General features: G+C 32.6%; 1 protein-coding gene across 2 annotated transcripts in view; it reads left to right on the plus strand.

The window, feature by feature from the left end:
* nolo (no long nerve cord) overlaps positions 1-20,870 on the plus strand; it is a 205,502-nt gene that overhangs the window by 77,880 nt on the left and 106,752 nt on the right. For both annotated transcript variants that reach the window (XM_066397510.1, XM_066397511.1), the window contains exon 3: positions 15,837-15,938. In XM_066397510.1, the coding sequence (XP_066253607.1) occupies positions 15,837-15,938 (102 nt within the window). The remainder of the gene's footprint in view (positions 1-15,836; positions 15,939-20,870) is intronic.

The raw sequence follows: 20,870 nt of genomic DNA on the forward strand, positions 1-20,870 counted from the left end.
GGAAGTTTTGGTTTATTTACTTTTAAATTAAAAACATAAGAGGCGTAATAAAATTTTGATGCAGAAACGGCACATTGACGACCCTTCCCTCAAATTATCAGAATATCAATTAGCGCATTATTTGTATGAACGTAAACCGTTTTGGTAATGGGTGATCACTAAACATCACGTAGTAGCTGTTGAATTATAAACGTGGGGTTCATTAATAAGTGATCGTGGACAATAGTATATAATTAAACGAGCTTTTTACGATAGCTATTTTTCCTTAAAAGAAACGTTTTCATCCCGAGGCGAAGGTTAAGAGTGCAAGTACTCGTATTCCCAGGGAATAATAGCCATAAAAAGCGAGTTTAATACTTTACTTTATCCACGGCCATTGTCCATTACCAACTTTGATGCCTAAATACGGTATCCCACTGGTGTTTAATTTTTCTGGTTCAGCCCTGATTGATTGAAAACTAATTTTCGCCATAGTTTGAATTCTGAAAAGTGTCTGTTAAAAATTATGAGAATTTTCTAAAGATATGTAACTAAAATATTTTCAGGATGGCTTTACTTCTGGTTAACAGGAAGTTACCAATGTCCTTGTTTTAAATGGAATATCACATTACAATATATGGAATTTTAGGATTTACTTCTAAATTTAATTCTGATTGTATGTGGGTACTTTACTTCGTTTTTCAACTGTTTTCAAAATATTGACGTTTGAAATATGACGCTTTTTGTAGTTTTGAAGGTCGTAACTTTGAAAGGGGTTAAGTTAGAGCGATACCATTTTGACATCCTTCAAATTATTTGTCATGTGTCAAACTAAGACATAGACCCCCCATCTACTTCGCCAAGGCGAAGCCGAATTTAAAGTCTAAGCATTGCTTAAATTGACTATTTTACATAGAAAATTATCAATATAAATCACTCTTAGATTTTATGTTCGGCTTTGGCCTGCGAAGAATATTGAGGGTTCAAGCCTTTAGCCATGATTAAGTTTCTTACTAATGAATAATCAGTGAATGTTAGGCAGGAGAATAAATATAACGTCATTATAAAGGTTACATAGCGCATTCAAACTTTGAGACTGAGATAAAAACTGAGAATTAGGCGAAGGTCGGCTTGAGCGTGCTTGAAATTCGATGCTGACATAAGCTGAAATTGTTACTTTTCAAGATTTTTTTCCGTAAGCTTAGATATTTTACCACAAAAATACGCCTCAGATTTATGTTTACTGTTTTTGTCTCCTCTGCCGTTTGTTAACAAATCTTTAGCTTTTTCATTAAGCAAAATTACGAAAATTACCGCGAAAATGAAGAAGGATTAATCAAAATTGCCATAAATAATGTTAATAATAACGTTAATGTTAAATAATGTTAACGTATTTTTGAATACGGATTAGAAAGGTTCTAATAGCCTATAAATTGTAAGAAAGCAAGTACATAGTTATACATTATAAATAAACATTCCCTTTAATTTTTTTATTGCTCAATATAGAAAAAAATGTTAAATACATAAATGGCAGGTACTAACATAAAAATTTACCAGAGATTAACGGAGAAACGATTAACGGAAAAACAGCATGTTATTTGACACATGACACGAATTATGTTTTTTAATGGGACACCCTGTATATTATTATTCAAATAGATGAGGCCTTCATTCTAAAACCAACAATACAACGTTCACTAATTATCTCTAATAGCTGTCACGCTAACGAAGAACTTCGTTTCCATAAGAATAACTTCGTGTTGGACAAAGAATTGCGTTGAAACTAATGAAATTATGAACTCCAAAGATGAATGCAACAGCTGATGAGAAAAATGCAAATAAGAGAAAGCGAGTAACTCTGCTATAAATTTTGGCAGTTTGTTTGCGTTTCGTAGCGTCCTCGTCAGTGCCTAGCAAACTTTCTAATATGATTATCTTGTAACAGAAATCTTTAATCACAATGAAAAATATTATTATTATATATCATTAAATCTTATACTACCTCACCTCAATATGTTACTATTGTTAATCGCGGCAAAAGGTTTGTAGATCCGTTTCCCAATGTTGGGACACCAATACAGGGTGTTTATTAAATACTTGTACAAACGTTCAGGAGGTGAATCTTTGACTAATTTTAAGACAAAAAGTTCATATGAACACAGGTCCGTATTGGCTTGTTTCTGGAGATACAGGACTTGAAAAAAAAAATGTTTGGTGTTTAGATTATAATTTTGCAATAATAACATGTCAATTTGACAAAATTCTGAACACTGGGAGTATCAGTGATGAGAAACTCAAATATTTACTTAGTTTTTTGTTTAATGTTAGATGGCGCAACATACAATGTTGTACCTGGATTTAAATAACCATATCTATTAGTATTTGTGACTGAAAGCAGCCGTTTTGAAAAAAAACGGGTTTGAACTTAAACCTGCGTTGGGAGTTTGTAAGTTGAATCACTCAGACACAGAGGTTTTTGAAAAATAAGCGGAAAAATATGTCTTTTGTTGATTGTACTATAATGTGACAGACTGAGATCTCTTATATAGCCTCAACAAAACTAGTTTTGCAAGTAAGTGACTAACATTTGCAATAATTGCTGAAAATGACCGCCGCCTACTACAATGCATGCATCAATTCGCTTTAACATTGATTGACGAAATCTTTCTAATATATCTGTCATCTGATTACTATAATCAAATAATAAATAAATATAATGGAAATGGCAAACAAAACAATTTTTTTAAGCCCTGTATCTCAACTCTCTCAAAATTCGAAAAATTTCTGTTAATAGTAATTAGAAAACTACCTTCAGTTATAATCTATTTTCATGAAACTTATGATAATTAAAGACTCTTATGGTATTACATCATGATCACATGGATTATTATCTCCAATTTTTATTCAATTTTCTTAATCAGACAGAACGTTTTTTTAAAAATATCCAAATTATAGGACCCCTTTGGAGGGCCATATCTCAGTAATAGTGCTCCATCGAACCAATATAAGAACTTTTTTTTCTATTTTTGGCTCTACTTTCACCTCCTTAAGTTTTGTCCCAATTTTTCTAAACACCCTGTATATTCAAATACTTATATTGTTTCATAAGTCCTTAAATAAAATGAAAGTTACCTATTCCTGCAGACGACATATTAGACTCCCTCTACACCACTATTTTTCTGTCTGACCTAAATAAGTTGATGTTGGTTTCATTAGCAAATATTACTGAATTTCCGAACTTTAAATCTGTACTAATGTGCTCTGTGGCGAACTCCAATGGTGCTCTCCTATTTCTTTGGCCATTAAACGGTTTATTTCTGGCGGTTCGACCGTGTATGTAATTTTTTATCAAAATGCATCGAATTGTTTCTCGGTTGCACCTTCTTTCAAATTGTTTTTCCACCTCGACACAATTTTGGGCATCTTTGTTTAGGATTATTGGTTATTTCTTATACAATCCATCGTTCTTCTAGTCTCATGAATATTTTATTCGGGGCCACTCGGGACTTATTCGTGATTCAATTTTCATTGCGGTAACGCTCAATGATGTGCTGAATAGTTGATGGACATCTATTTACCATTTTGGCTATGTTTCTTTAGCTTCCATCTATCTCTGAAATGGATCAGAATTTAGTTTGTTCCACTAAATTTCGTTTGGTGACCCATTCTTATATAGTTTCGTTTAACTGATCAAAAGTTGCTTTGAAATGTCAAACTAAGTAAAAACAATTGCTAAATCAATGTCAACTTCGTAAATTAGAATTAACAAGTTTTGCGCCGCTTTTTCTTTACGAAATCATTTAAGCTGGAGCATTTAAATCGCACGCAAAATTCAATAAATATTTTTGCTTAAGAGGGGCATATCCGAATAAAATATTAACTTACACGATTTCAAAACACTAACATTAACTTAATTTTAGTATATTTTTTCCAAAATCAATATGGTGTCACTTAGGCAAGGTAGTTTTGTCCAATACGGACTGCATCATTTAAGCTGTGAAAGTACAGAAACTATTTAAAAAAATCATTTACAGTTTATGTAAAATGCCAGAAAAATGAAGATACTACAAATTTTTAATGACATTTTTTAGAATTGTATTTTTTTCACTACAAAAATTATTTCAGATACAAAATATCAAAGTGTATTAAATTTAACTTTATTAAATTTAAGTTTTTTTCTACTTATTAAAGTTACAGGAAATATTCAGACATATTCTTGAGCGGTTGGGTTGAGACATAATTTCATTAAGCATTGTAGATCAGTGATTTTTCAAGTTATATAGGCAGCTGTAGTTTTCCCGTTGGAGTGCACTGATTTTGAAATCTCTCTAGTTTTCCAAGAATACGCTGATGTCTCGTAAGAAGATGGGTCTATAAGTTTCATATAACACCCAATATTGTTGCTTTCCAAAGATGTTTTTCTCTATGTTATAATTTTTTTTAAATATTTAAATCATTAGACAGATAGGTTTTTGAGGAATCCTTTATACTCTAATGGCTTTTACGTCTTTTAAAAGACCTGATATGTTTGACTGCTATATCTTTACCTTCGGGTTTTAACTTGAGAGGTCTGTCACGGTGTTGTCCTCATTTATCAGCCGGGGCTTTACTACTCATTTTTAAAGATTTATGAAGAATTTCAAGTTTTTTTTGGACAAACAGGCAGTTCTCTCGTCTCGCCGTCTTCAGATATTACACTAATAAGTGTGTAGCTACTCATAAGTTCACACAAATAGATGTTCTGCTCGTCCAGAGATTTTAATAAATTAAACTCATTTATAATTCTTTTCCTGCAGTCAGTCGAAACTTTACCGAAATATTTGAGACATTTACACCGGCGATCGCTCCCGGTCTTCGTGACTTTGTGGGTTTAGCTTTTTAGCAATATCGGTTAATTTCCCGTGCTTTTTCCTCTTTCTTCTACGAAGTTTGGAAACAAAATCTTCACCATCACTGATGCCTGAATTCTTTTTATTATTTAGCGCTGCAACTCAAATACGACCGCTTGTGATCATAAAAAATGTTCATAAAATGAGCAACAAAAAATGGTAAACACAAAATGGAAATGGAAAAAACAAAAGCAAACACAATGGAGTAGTTTTTAAAATTGCTCATATGTTGGCCTTCCACCTTCTTAGCATGCACGCGTGGGCTCTCCCCCTTTTTAGTCAGTCTAGCATAATTTAAATTGTTGATATCTACCCGCTTTACCGTTTTTCGCCTGTGAGATGTTACTTCATAATAGTTCTCTCTATTTGGAGTCGAAGGAACTGAACAGCTCAACACGAGAAAAAAATCGACATTCACCCTCTTTAGTCTCTATTCTTCATTTGGAAGTTACCGCCTTCAGAAATACAGAAAGTGTTATTTTTCAGACGTCATATCTCAAAAACGGTTAAAAATCTGAATAAAATATACTAATTACAATATTCTTACTACTTCGACAACTTACTTCGGTATTACTTGAAGTGTTAATTAAGGATATTTTCGAACTTCCCAACACTACAAGGCAAAAACTGATCTCTGGTTTTAAAGAATTATCGACGAGAATCCGACCAGACATAAAAAAGTTCGGAAAATAAATGTGATAAATTAATTAGCAGTCGACAAATGGGTGGGATACAAGCTCGAACAGTTTACGGCCAACTCTATTGTGAAAAACAACGGCGAGTTTAGTCGAAGCAAAGGAGTTTCAACCACAATAAATCATGGTGGTAAAGTACCCCTTTCGAAAGTAGGTGGACATATTACATGAACCTGAATAAATTTGTCAGTGTTTATTTTCCTGTTGTTCAATATGACATGTAAATTAACGGCTGTAGTTTCTTCGGCGTACTTAAAGACGAACTTACACATTAATTTACAATAGAATAGTTAGTGAACAATGGATTTGGGAATAGGACAGCTGCAAGGATGTTGTTACGAAGAAATGACATCGGCAGAGTTACACAAATAAACATACATTTGAGCGAATCAAATAATTAAATCGATATACAGGGTGTTTGAAAAGTGGGTGCAAAAGTTAAGGAGGTGAAAGTAGAGCCAAAAATAGTAAAAAAGTTCCTATAAATATTGTTCCGACAGAGCACCGTTACTGAGATGTGGTTCCCTAAAGGGGTCCTATCATTTGGATATTTTTTTGAATAATTTTCTTTCTGATTAAAATAATGGAATGAAAATTATAGATAATAATCATACCATAAGGGTCTTTAACTATGATAAGTTTCTTCAAAATCGATTACAAATGAAGGTAGTTTTCTAACCACCATTAACAGAAATTTTTCGAATTTTTTTAACTCTTTAAATTGTCAAGTAAGTAATATTATTTTTTAATAAATTAGACTCTTTTGGGGAAAAAAATTCTCTAGTTTTTTTTTCGAATTTCGCATAGTGTAGTCAGAAATAATTATTTTTTAAATAATGTATGACTTAGAACATTAACATTTTTTAACATTTTCACCTAGTAGGCAGCTTTCATGGTGACAGTTTCATTGTAGTGATTGTCACTTTCGTATTTTCAACAAATATTTCATGTTTCATATTCACATTCACGGTTAGTAAAAGCACGATAATCCATGGTTGTAAAAAAATCGAATGTGGTACAAAGTCAAGCACAAAGATCACAACTAAGAAATCAAAAGAACGTAAGAATTTAAATGATAGCACACGAAAGTGACAATCACTACAATGAAAACCGTGAAAGATACCTAATATGTGAAAATGTTTAAACAAATGTTACTCTTCTGAGCCAAGCATTATAAAAAAAATTGTATATGTCTGATTAAAGTACGCAAAATTTGAAACAAAAATACAGATTTTTTTTCTTCAAAAATGTCTAATTCATTACAAAATAATACTATTTGCTTAACAATTCAAAGAAATAAAAAAAATTGAAACATTTCTGTTAATGATAATTAGAAAACTACCTTTATTTATAATAAATTTTAATGAAACTTATGATAGTTAAAGACCTTTATGGTATAATTATAACCTATAATTTTCATTCCATTATTTTAATCTGAAAAAAAGTTATTTTAAAAAATACAGAAATGATAGGACCCCTTTAAAGGGCCATATCTCAGTAACAGTGCTCTGTCAGACTAATGTTTATAAGAACTTCTTTTTATTATTTTTGGCTCTACATTCACCTTCTAAAGTTGTATACCAACTTTTCCAAACGCCCTGTATTTTACTTAACCCGAAATTCACAATCATGTAACAGCAAAAAAATTAATGTTGAACCCCCGCAGCACACTTCTTCACTGATGGATAGAATAAAAAGTTTTTAGCGAAATATTGTCATGTGAGTCGCTTTTACGTCTTTACAGTGGACTTGGAATCGTGATTCGTCAGAAAGGCAAGTATATATACTCAGCTAATGTTATAGCAATGGAGAAATGCAAACAAACAGAACAGTTACAGCGACAGCTGAAGCTATTTTACGCTCGTCTAAGAGATGGAAGTGATAAGGTACAGGGGGTCCATTAAAAAAAGTAAGAGAGATGCTAAGAGCTCGATTTTTGAGCTTAGTTCATTGGTCCAAAGGGAATCGGACTCTCTTCAGTTTTTCCGATATACGGCGATTGAGGAGAATTTAGTGATAACTTCAAAAAGAGTGGTATCTAATCCGAAATCAAACTTGAACTAAGGGAACCTGAACTAAAGAGAGATAAACATTTTAATAGAAAATACCCTTCTCCTTCGTAGTTCCAAGAATAACACATAGTCGCGAATTTTCCACAACCGCAGATAACAATGTTCCTCCATCGCTACTTTAGGGTTGATACGATCCTGAAACTGTGATTAATTTCTCAATTTTCCTATCGGAATTTACGGAAATATCTCGTGTTCTGTAAAATCCGTCAGGGAGTGATCCTAGTTGAATGATATATAACTTAAAAAGCTGGCCCTTAACGTAAAAACTTTGATTTAGTACATTTATTTAGTATCTGACAAGTTAAATCGATGATAAACCTTCCAGTCGTATTGTATATCTTGAGTTAAGCAATTTTCAAAGTGTTATAAGTTCTTCGCCTTTAGCAAAGAGGATTTATAAACGACACATACATGTACGGCTCAATATACAGTGGGTACAAAAAGTATGCGTAAAGGTGACTAATAAATACTAAATATTCTATTTTCTTTGGAGTATCGGTTGTAACCATAGTTATAGTAAAAGTTCAGACCAATGTCATATTTTAAATTATACTAACTTTATTTATAATCAGATGTTTTTGAATGAACATTGAAAACATACAATAAAAAAGTATTCGCATACTAAGGCAAAAAATAAATTTATGCCATTTTTTACTTGCTTCTAGTTTTTAATCTCTGTATTAATAGTTTATTGCTAGGGAGTTCTTCAAGCTAAATAATCTATCTGCAGCATCAACTATAAAGATGCCTCGAAAAGAGATCGAATTAAGTCTAATCTAATCGTTGGCATCCATAAACAAGGAAATTCGTTACGTGAAATTGCTAAATAACTAAAAAAAACTCATAGTATCGTCCAACACGTACAAATTCAGAAATACGGGGAAAGTCTTATCGGCCCTCCGTGGAGGAAGAGCAAGAAAGGTAAATAATCGGCAACGCAAGTCTGTTATCCGAAAAAGAAAAGAAAACCCTTCAATTAGTGCCGAAAAACTCGCATAGGATCTTGAAAATGTTATCGACGTCAAAATATCTGTGCAAACTATTAGGAATGTTCTAAAGGAAGCTGTTTACCATGGCAAAGTTGCTAGAAAAAATTTTGAATTAATGAGACCAATCACAAGAAGAGAGTTCAATTTGCAAGAGACCAGGTGAATAAGCCAATGAGGTTCTGCCATCGAGTAATCTTTTCAAATAAAAATGAACTTAGTATTTTTAGATCTGAAAGACGTCTTTACGTGTGGAGAAAACCAGGACAAGCTATGAATAAACAGTATTTAAAGCCCACTGTGAAGCTTGGTGGCGGAAGTCTTCCGAATTCTCTTAATACATCCATTATCATATTTGAAGTAATTTCCTGACATGCTTCCGAAATGATCCTTTCCAAATGGTTAACATCTTGAAACGACCTGTGCTGGTAGACTTTCTGTTTTAAGTAACCTGATAAGAAATAATCTACAGGGGTTAAGTCAGGAAATCTAGCAGGCGAAACAATATTTAAATGTCTGTGAATTATTTTTCCATTGAAAATATTTTGTAGATATTTTCTAACAGCTAACGTGCTGTAGCATAAGGCACTATCTTATTGGAATCAAATTTGCTGACGTTCTTCTAAAGCTTCAGTATTCTGACACATGTGAAACGTCACTGTAGAAGAATAATTAAATGTTTTAGAAGAAAGAGGTGGCTATGTTTAGGCACTAGTGCTATGACTTAAAACTAAAGTAAATATGATGTGTAATTATTATGAAAACATATTAAGGTTGAAAAGTTATTATGTTTTGATTAAACAGATAAATGTGCATTATTGAAACTAACGATAATACAATTTTCTTAAGCAAAATTCATATTTTTAAAAACCTTGTATACGACTCTAAAAATTTTATGTCTGATTATTTCATTTTAGGTTTAAGACCATGCAGAACTTTTTATGAAGAATAACCTTTTTTCGTAAAATTAATAATAAAACATATTTTCCATATGATTCCAATTTAAGTAAACGCCCTACATACAATGATAAATGTTGTTAAAAACAATATTTACAACTAAAACAGGTTTCGAAGATATGTAGTTTAAAAGAAAAATAGGAAATTAATTCTGTTCTTTGAGGTTTCGTTGTCGCATAAAATCAACAACTCTATTTTTCTTGTTTGGTTATGTTTTGTTTGATGTTGTTTAGTCGGGACAAATACATTTAAAAATCTTTAATTCTAAATAGCTATCCACTTAGTTTAATTCTTACAACAAATGTTCAAAATGTTGACCTTTTCCTGAATACGAAAATGAATTCGTTTCAAAAAATTAATCTATACTTCGGGCATCTCGTCGGCCTTTTTTAACGTTGCTTTCACAACAATGATGAATTGCAAGATATCGTAAATATTTTTTTTTGTAAAGAAACTATGTATGGCGAAAATTTTACTAGAGGCAAAAAAGTTTCAAAATAAAGTTAGCTAGTGACAGAATAAAATTTTAAGTCGTTCATAGAAGAGATAACAAAAATACAAATTTTTATTTACGAACCACGCGCCATTTATAATATTTTCACCAATTAAAAAAGATCCCGGTTACGTCAAAACACACTAATTTATGTAGTAACTGTTAGTTCTAAAATTAGTGACAAACGATAAAAGAACTTAGCAATTATTTCGAAAAAATTGTATTAATTTGAGATTTTTGGCTCCTTGTGATGGCATAACGAAACAACATTGGATATAGGCAAATTTGCCTAAAAGGCCTTATTTGCGGTTCAGGCATTTTTAGTCAAGTGTTGAACATTCATTTGAGAGGCACTCTGCATAATTAATCTCTACACCTGCACGCGATAAATTCATATACATATAAGCACATTAATATCGTCTGAAACGACATAAAATAAAACTTTTCCATATCAACCCCTATACCCCTTATATAGGGTGTCCCGAAATTAGGTGTCAATAATTTACAGGGGTGTTAAACTTTTCAAAATAGGACGACTGAACCAAATAGTGATAGGTTAAAAATGTATACTAACGGAGCTAGTGCCCTTCGAAGGTACTCCTTTGGAAATTGATTATTTAGAATATCTGTGGAACCGCTAAAGATAATTGAATGCCATTTAACATATCTACATATAATTTTACGCTAAATTTTATGGTGATATTCATCATACACTGGTGGTCATACACTGACAAATTGTCAGTAGTGTGCGTTTAAGGGGTGGGGCATAGGTTATTTTTGTCTAACTTTTTTGTACGCCATCTATCGACAACTTTAACCCCAAATAAAAGTTATTTGAACTTTTTTACACAGATAAGTTCCTTTTATTGCAAGTCGCTATCTCTTACCGTTTTCGAAATAATAGTACTTAAACATTTCTCTGCATATCTGAAACTCATGCGTTTAATTAATTAATTTTAAATTTAGCGGCTCTCAGACTAAAATCTATTATTTATAAATAAACAATAATATTATCTCTCCTCTTTTAATATCAGTATTAATAAATATGACTATTTCACTAGTGGTAGAATTTTCAAAAATAATGTGATGTTACCATATTTTATAATCAATCATTGTATTTTATGTTAACTACACAGTTATGTTCATTGGTATTTTGTAAAAACATTTTGATTGGAAATTAATACTAATAATAATAAAGTCGCACAATCTGCCAATTTTAATTTAAATAGACGCATCAGTTTCAGTCATGCAGAGAAATATTTAACTGCCATTATTTCGAAAATTGTAAGAGATAGCTTCTTGCAATGAAAGGACCTCATCTATGTAAAAAAGTTCAAATACCTTTTATTTGGGGTTAAAGTTGTCGATAGATGGCGTACAAAAAAGTTAGACAAAAATACTCTATGTCCCTCCCCCTAAACGTACGCTACTGATAATTTGTTAACAAATGAATGTCACCATCAAATTTAGCATAAAATTTTATGTAGATATGTTAAATTGCATTCAATTATCTTTAACGGTTCCACAGATATTCTAAATAATTAATTTCCAAAGGAGTACCTTCGAAGGGCACTAGCTCCGTTAGTATACATTTTTAACCTATCACTATTTGGTTCAGTCGTACTATTTTGAAAAGTTTAACATTCCTCTAAATTATTGACACTTAATTTCGGGACACCCTGTATAGTATATTTCACTACACTAGTGATATGAAAGAGTGTATGCTTCTGCGCATCTCCATTTATAGTATGAAAAAAACGCAGTAAACATAATGTAGATAAGCATGAGCTCTGCAACGTTACCGACTTGCTTTATTAAAAAAAAAATTAATACTTAACATTGTCGATATCGAATTTGCAATTTTTTTTTTAATTCAGAATTATATTTTCTTCACTTGCTATGGAAACTTTGGAATAATTTTATCTTTCGCGTATTGTTAGAGTAGCGAATAAAAATATAATAAAATTGAAATTTTCACAAGTGAAGAAAGTCTTCATGGTCAAACAATTTTATTTAGGACAATTCTTAGAACGGATTGTCATTTGTGTTTTTAGTAAATTTTGATAATCGGCCCATTCCTAGTCTTAATACAGTGCGTCGTGTCATTCAAAATTTCGAGGCGATTGGATGTGTTTCGCCCCTACATCATAAACGCCCTCCACAAGATAACAATGAAAGGGAAACGTAGGAAATTATGATTTGTGTCAATGTTAGGGAAACTCCTGATCAGTTCCTCAAGGAAATAGCGAACCAATTAAATGTATCACGTGCAATTGCCCACGGAGTTTTGAGGAAAAACGGGCATAATTCATACAAGGTGCAAAAAATGAACGAAATTTTTCCTGAACACCTAGAGAAACGACTAATTTTTTGAAAAATAATAATGGAAAGAGCGAATAAAGATGAAAATTTCATCAAGAACATTTTTTTACTAATGAATCGATCTTTCCATTATTGGGTCACGCTAATCCAGCCGTTACTCGTTGCTGGTCAAGGGAAAATTTGCACAGAACTTACAATGCACGAACCCAATATCCTCAAAAACTTAATGTCAGGACAGACATTTTAGGTGACCAAGTAATTGGTCTGTTTTTCGTCAAACATACTTTAACCGGATTGAGACACCTCGACCTATTCCAGACACGAATTATTCCAGCAATCCAACAGTTAGGAGTTGAATTAGGAGATGTATGGTTTCAGCAAGATGGTTGTCTTGCCCATAATATCGCTTTTGTTGGAGAATTTCTTGTTTTAGAAACAAAGTGATATATGGATGGGGCAACATTTAGTGGCCAGGAAAATCCCCTGATTTAACTCCTGCAGATTTTTTCTTATGGATTATATACTTAAATCTACAATTTATAGATTTAAAGGTGATAGAGTTGATAATTTAAATGAGTTGCGAATTGGAATTCGAAATTGCGTGCAAACTATTAGCCCAGAAACCCTCGCAAACGTGCGGCGGACTTTTTATGACCGGCTCGGTTACTGTTCTGCACAACAAGGGGGCCGGTTTGAGCATTTAATTTTGGTTTTTATTTCAATTTCCATTGATTAAATTTTTATTGATTTTTTGTTTACTTCTAGAGCTTTATTTTGTTTCAGGAATAAGAGTTGAATTTACTTTCTTATTTAATTTTGAAAAGAAAATTTGTTTGAAATTATTTTGACAGCAAACTTTAAATAACAATCAAGCAATCTGGCTGCTTAAAAGCAAGCCGGGAACATTGCAGGGCTCAGACAGCACGACAGCTGATCCCTACTATGTTTACCTTGTTTTTTGCATACTATAAATGGCGATGCGTAAAAACATACACTCCTTCATATCGCTAGTGTCGTGAAATATACTGTACATTGGAATGTATGATATAAATTACGGCTTACTGCTTCCGTCGCTACAAGCTGGCGTACGTTGAAACCAACTTACTCACTTTAATATATAAGTCAGATACTAATTATTATGCTCCATCCGATACTTTTTTGGCATCACTAAAGTTCGCCATTCTCATAAACTTTCACCTGAGCTTCATAGTTGTAACATCTGGTTTGAAGCGTTCGTTAGGGGTTCTTAATAAAAACTTTATGCAATATTGACTAACTTTAGAGGGGCGTGCGGTTGATGTTTCGGGATATTTAGAAAATATTATGTTGATGTGGCCAATATTAGTCCCATTTTTTGGCAAGACTAAATTAAAAAAAAAACGCATTATCTTTCGACCTACTGTGGCCTGTCGAACAGAACGAAACTATGTAGATCTTCCCGGAGTTCATAAACAATCCTGAGTGCTCGTCAAAATTCGTAGTTTCAAAACGTGGCTTCGAGGAGCATTTCTGGTGCTCAAATATTTATATCATATTGATTTACAGTTTTTGTGTAGTTTAAGAATTGCTGGTTTCGAATACAGCTTTCAGCGGGTTTTTACCCCATCCTTCCATGCTTATTTACTGAAAAGAGCATCTGGTTTAATTAGGTGTGTTTTCTCAAGAAGTATTCAAGCGTTTTGCTCATGTTCATCTAAAACTAACTTACAAAGTGTTTTAGGGAAAAATTACCTCCATATACAGTTACTCACAAAATTGACCGTACATAATGCGAAAATTCATAAATTTTTATTAAATAAATACTTCTACATATTTTTTTTGGTTTTTTAAAAATTTATGTTTATTTCAAATAAGTATTGCATATAATATGCTACAAAAAATGTACAAAAATAGTTTCAATCCAAAAATAATAAATTACAAATAATAATAAACTAAAAATGTATGCACAAAATTAACCATACACAACATGGTATTCACTTTTATTTTGACTTTAAATATTTATCAAAACAACTTTTTTGCAAATTCTTTCAAGACTGATAAGTTTATTCTAAATTCATTGAATTGACTAATTTATTACAGTAATGTGTTAGAAATGGCAAACAAAAGAGTGCAAACCGACACGCACAAATTAATATTGAAGCTCTATTCTACTAGAAAAACCATGGGAGAAATTGGTAAATTAATAGGAAGGACACATTCCACAGTACACTGGATAATAAACAAATATCATAGTCAAGGATTGGTACAAGGCAAGTCTGGAAGAGGGCAAAAAAATACTCCCTGAAAAAGATGAACGATTCATTGTACAGGAACTAAAGATTGACCCGAAGAAAAGCGTACCTAAATTAACACAAGAAATATCCCAAAGAATTAGCAAACCTGTGTCAACTGAAACAATAAGAAGAGCTTTCAGAAAAAGCAGTTTTAATGGAAGAATAGTAAGGAAGAAACCTTTTATATCAAAAATTACTAGACAGAAACGGTTCGATTTTGCAAAAAAATATCTAGAAAAACCTGTCGAGTTTTGGAATATTGAAATTTTTATAGACGAAGCGAAAATAAACTTATTTGGATTGGAAAGAACACAAACCGTATGGAGGAAACCAATTACGCAACTGCAAGATAAAAATATTGTGAAAATAGTGAGACACGAAGGTGGATCGTTAATGTTATGGGATGCTATGGGAGCGAGTGGTACCGGTAACACACATCAAATTAATGGAATAACAGACAAAAACGTTTACTTTGGTATTTTAAAAGCCAATTTACGACCATCCGCAGAAAAATTGAACATGTCCAACTTTTTTTATTTCCAGCAAGACAACGACCCCAAACATACTGCTGGCATTGTAAAACTTTTTGTTAGTACATAATATACAAAAGATATTAAATTCCCCACCTCAATCGCCACTTCAACTGCCAGATCTAAACCCAATTGAGAATTTGTGGCAAATTTTTAAAAATTAAGCATAAAATTGCGACAACTGCAGTAATTTAGAAGAATTTAGAAAAGTAGTCTTTAACGCATGGGAAAACATTTCTTCGGACGTGACTAGAAAGTTGGTGGAGTCCATGCCTGGTCGCTTGAAGGCCGTAATTGAGATGAAGAGGGTGCCACTAAGTATTAATTTCTAATTATCAATTATTTTCTTCAAATTTGTTCAAATATACACATTTGCGTTTGCACGGTTAATTTTTTGCCTACATTTTTAGTTGATTATTGGTTGTTATTTATTATTTTTGGATTGAAATTATTTTTGTACATTTTTCGTAGCATATTATATGCTATACTTATTTGCACTAAATACAGGTTTTTAGAAAGCAAAAAAAGTGTGCAGGAGTGTTTATTTATTGCAAATTTATGAATTTTCGCATTATGTACGGTCAATTTTGTGAGTAACTCTACATAATTCGGTCTAACGACTTTCCTCTCTAATTTTCAGATGTCGTGTTTCGGCTCGTCGTGTTGTGGTATCCACAATAATTTAACGATACCTCGAATTGGCCTGGATTTTTCATCGAGGGGTGGCGATGAATCAGAGTCGGTAAGCTTCGATTTATTGTTCTTTTATCCATTGGAGCGTGTTATCTATTACGGGATAACCGAATTTTTTCGAATAATTTTTCTGTTATGGTCTAGGACATATCTTTTCATTTTAAACAACCAGTATTTTACCTGTGATAATCCTGGTAGAGGCTGCACATTGGCCCTTACAACGTTGTTTTTCTGATGAAGGGAACATAAGTGATGTTTATTAATAATGTAAATTTCCATAAAATCTTCAGAGATTTTTAGTCAGGTAGTTTAACTGACCTTAAATTAAATGCAGATGGTCACTCTGCAAAAACTCTAAAAAAACCTAAAAAATGCAATATTTTTTTCTGTATGCATGCGCTTTCGGGATCAAAAATTAATTGTTGTCATTTTTTATTGCACATAGCCTATAGATTCGGAACTATAATTTATTGCAGCTACGTGTAATTTTGGCGATTTGGAGATATTCAGTGATTTTGACATCGAATAACTTTGAGGGCTACAACATTGTTCCACAATATTCCTAAAGTTCCTGGTATTTTCCAGTTTTAGCTACATTCATACAACCTACTTGGTATTTTCAACAATTTTTTCAGACATTAATACATTTTAAATCAATAATTTGAATTTCTTAATTTATATTCCAAGTTAATTCAGAGATGTGTGAGAATTTGGATATTAATCTCGAAAACGAGCCGAGATGCAAAAAAATCAAAGAGCAAAAAAATTGTATTTAGAGTCATTCAACATTGCAAAAGCCTACCGGAGATTCCCCTTTTTGTGTAAAGTCCTGAAAAAACTACCCCGTGGGCACTCTTCTGAAATATTTAGACGAACTCTGATATGTCTAAAAGACGCAACACAACATTGTTAGTAAATGACGAAAATTTTAATTATATTGGTAAAAGCGTTTTTTTTTTAAATAATAAAAACCTTTCAATTTTTAGCTCCACACCCCTCAAATAACCTGTAGGTAGAACTAAAAAGGTATTCGTCATTTTTTTGTTTTCAAAAGAGTTTTTTTATTTCCTAATAACCACATAACCAAAAAAAGAAAAGAAAATGGCAAGATTCCATTTTTCATGAGCTTTTCAGCGAACCCACACACGACATATGTTTCCATTAAAAAAAGTTGAGTAGGAGTACAGTTAAAATATTAAAGGAAAATATTTCATTTTATTGCCAAAAAAATGCCTACAACTCAAAATTAATTCACATGTTTATGCGTCTTTGTTTTAAGTTACTCGTTGAAAAGATATTAATTTTATTCCGGATTTTCACTTAGCCCTGTATTAGTTATTCACAACTTTCAGTTTTATCATAGAAGTTATACATGTTACTACAAGGAGGTTCAAATCCAATGTTAAATTCTGAATTAAAAACAACACGATAATAATGCATGGTAACAGGTTCTGCTCCTGGATAGTTTCCGTGCGGCCACTCCAAATACTTTTCGCACGACTGTAATGACTTGACACATTTGACAGTGACATAACAAGTTTTTCCATCTCAATCTTTTTGTCATATTGCACTTTACGACCTGATTCCTTTTTTCCCTTTGATCAGAAGCAACAGTTCCGATCGCAGTATTTTCATAAATAACAGCACGCACACATTTTTCGGATACACCATGCATTCTGTAAAATACTTTACGGCACACGCTGTATTTCTTGTTGTTTATTATTGCGGTGTAGTCAAGACACCGTAAAGTGCAACTCGAACTTCCCCTTATGTTAGACCTTTTAACATCGTTGCTTATCACCAACTTTGATAAATACGAATTTTGTAGGCAGCGGGATATTGGGTTCGCTTTTCGTATCCGCCCTCGTATGGCTGTTTCCAGGCAACTTGGTATCATTCTTTGCGTATTTTGAGGGGGAAAGAAGGGCGAAATTAACATGAAAAATACCGTGCTGTTCTAAATTATTAGCCCCTCCCCCCTTTTCACTTTTTTTTTTTTTTTAATTTAAAAGCAGCAATATGACAAAAAATACAAATTTTTGACTTTTGCTTATTTTTTTTAAATGTTGCTTACGGTAATGCAAAATTGCCGATTTTTTGAAATTGAGACATGAGTTAACTGGCACCTCACATTAGAGGTCTTTCAAAACTGCATTCAATAGTGTATTGCGATTTAAAATCTGTCGATTAGCTTGTTCGAAAAACAGCTATAAATTTGGTAAAAAAATGCAATACAAACTGAGTTAAATAGTATGTAAACAATGAAAATACTTGTTTGTTGATAGGAAATTGGTTGGTTTTCGATTTTGCGCTCACCATCAGCACAAAATCGAAAATAAACCAATTTCCTATCAACAAACAAGGTTTTTCATTGTTTACGTACTATTTAATTCAGTTTGTATTGCATTTTTTTACCAAATTTATAGCTGTTTTTCGCACAAACTAATTTATTGTTTTTGAATCGAAATACACCATTCAAAAGAAGTATTCTTTGTCCTGTTTATAGCTGCTTTTGAATTTTTAAAAAACAATAATTTGTTAAAACCGGGGTTTTGACAATTTAGAGCCGCACAGTATACCTGTAGATTCTCTTTTAAAAAAAATTATACAAAGTTGAGTTCGCCCTTCGTATTCATAGCGCCTCAATTGCACGTTTGGTTATGTGATGCATATTAGCATTGCTCAGAACCAAGCTACCCTGTTCAAAATAAATAATGGATATTTTCTATTTTCCTGATTAATCTGTGGCTTAACAGAAATTTATTAGATAAATATGCTAAACATTTAAAGTTAATGATAATTAACCAATACATAAAAAATTCAGCATTTTTAAAATCATGTGGGCATTTTTAAATAAGCTTATTGCTAGAATTGTACTTAATGAATGAATAAATGCACTAAAGGATTGCTCATAAAAATAATATTTTATTTAAAAAATTATGAAAATTTTATGTCAGTAATGCGTATGATCTCCCTGGACTTCTAGAATGGCTCAACATCTTGTCTTTGCAAGGAGTTTTTGAACAATCTAGTTCCACTCTTCAGGAAGAGCAATCTGAAATTCAGAAATCATTCGTGATGGTAAATTCCTCATCACAATTCGTCTTCCTAGAGCATCCCATGCATGCTCAAATGGATTAGTTTCAGGAGAGTTTTCTGGCCAGTCCATTCTTTCTATTCCTCTCTCATGTAAAAAATGATCCAAAATGTTTACTCTATCTGAGTGACCATAATCGTCCATTCAAATAAATATTTTCCTTATTGCTGCTGCGTAAGGAACAACAATAGGTTCAAGAATATCAATTAACCTTTGATCATAACCTTTGAACATTTAGAGCACCATTCTCAATAACATGGAGGTCGATGTGACCACCTGTATACATACCATTATTCCACCTCTCTCATGTTGGGAAATTTCCCGTACAAATTGTGGATAATTTCTCGTATCGGAAAGGAAAACACGTCGCTTATCTATCTACAAAGTAACTTTGGATTCGTCACAGAATAACGCTCGAGCTTAATCATCCTCGCCCCAATTGATATGTTCATTTGCCCACATTCGCCTCGCCCCTTTATGGGCTGCGGTTAATGGTATGCAAACCAGAGGCCTCCTAGCATATAAACTAACATTATGAAGGATATTTCTTATTGTTTATGTTGAGACTAGTCTTCCAATAACAGAGACACATTCTCTTCACAGCTGTGTTGCATTTAACAATCAACTTCTTCGTGCAAATTGTCAAAGGTAACGGTCATCTCTGGACGATGGTCTGCCTTGACCTTGTCTCCGATAAACATTTTCAGTTTACAGGAAGCAATTCCAGAGTTGTGAAATAACACTTTGGCTTTCCCCAAATATTTGAGCAATTACTTGCCGCGTGCGTCCGTCTTCGAGCCGTTCAGTGCTTCACCAAGCCTCAGATTCCAATAAATCATTATGGTGTTCTATTTTTTGACGATTTTGTGTTAGATATCTAAGTTTAGCAGTTTAACAACGCAAATAAAATTTGAGCTGCAAACCTGAGACCTGCATCGCGTATTTACATATATGTATAGTATATACCTTCGAGGCACAAACAGGCTTAAACTCGCACAAAGGTTTATACAAAAAACTTGAATGTTTTTATAAAGGAATATCTCTATTTACCGTCTAAAATATCTTAAAATATTTATTGAATAATATGAAAGGTTTTTAAGGTTCAACTTTTAAATATCCGTTAATCGCTTTCACCAGTGTAGTTTCAGGGTAACTAAGAGCGAAAAACCAAAGAAGCATATTCATAGAGAGTATCAATTATCTAATAAAGTTCCACAAAACATATTTAAGGAGTCATAAAGATTAAATCGCGGGGAATTTAATTAAGTTTAGGGATTAATCCAGGAACAAATTTAATTCTACCTTGAATAATACAGCATGATTTCTAACTCTAACCGCCTTAATTAATTTGGCCAAGTCAACCTGTCTACAATCTCCACTTGAACTACCCATGAAATTGCGTCAGGGACACGTCCAGATGGACCTACTCCCCACATTACGCGTCAACTACGCATGGATAGGGTTGAATGTTTGTCCCTCACTCTCGTGTTCTATAGAACTCCCTGAGCGAACGTGGTGCGTGAAATCCGCGTAGGTTGGGTTCAATTTGATGGATTCTTAGAATATCAGTTATATTTATTAATGGGTTTATTTTGGGTTTTATGATAAAGTGATATTTATTCGAACTTAAAATATGTACATAAATATCTACCTACGCTAGGTCAAAAAATATTCGTACACATAGTTGATTTTAATTATTTTTAATTAAAAAAATAGAAAAATAGGATTTAGATACTCTGTAGGGTGACATTTAGCCTCGATAACTGTTTGTAAACGACGAGGCATGAAATTGATTAATTTCTAGAGAACTTTTTGGTAATTCTTCCTGCAACACCGCTTGTAGTTGAGTTTTGTTTTGGAGATATGTTCCCACAAGTGTTCAAT

The sequence above is a fragment of the Euwallacea similis genome, chromosome 15 (assembly GCF_039881205.1).
Source record: "Euwallacea similis isolate ESF13 chromosome 15, ESF131.1, whole genome shotgun sequence".
In the NCBI taxonomy this organism is placed as follows: domain Eukaryota; kingdom Metazoa; phylum Arthropoda; class Insecta; order Coleoptera; family Curculionidae; genus Euwallacea; species Euwallacea similis.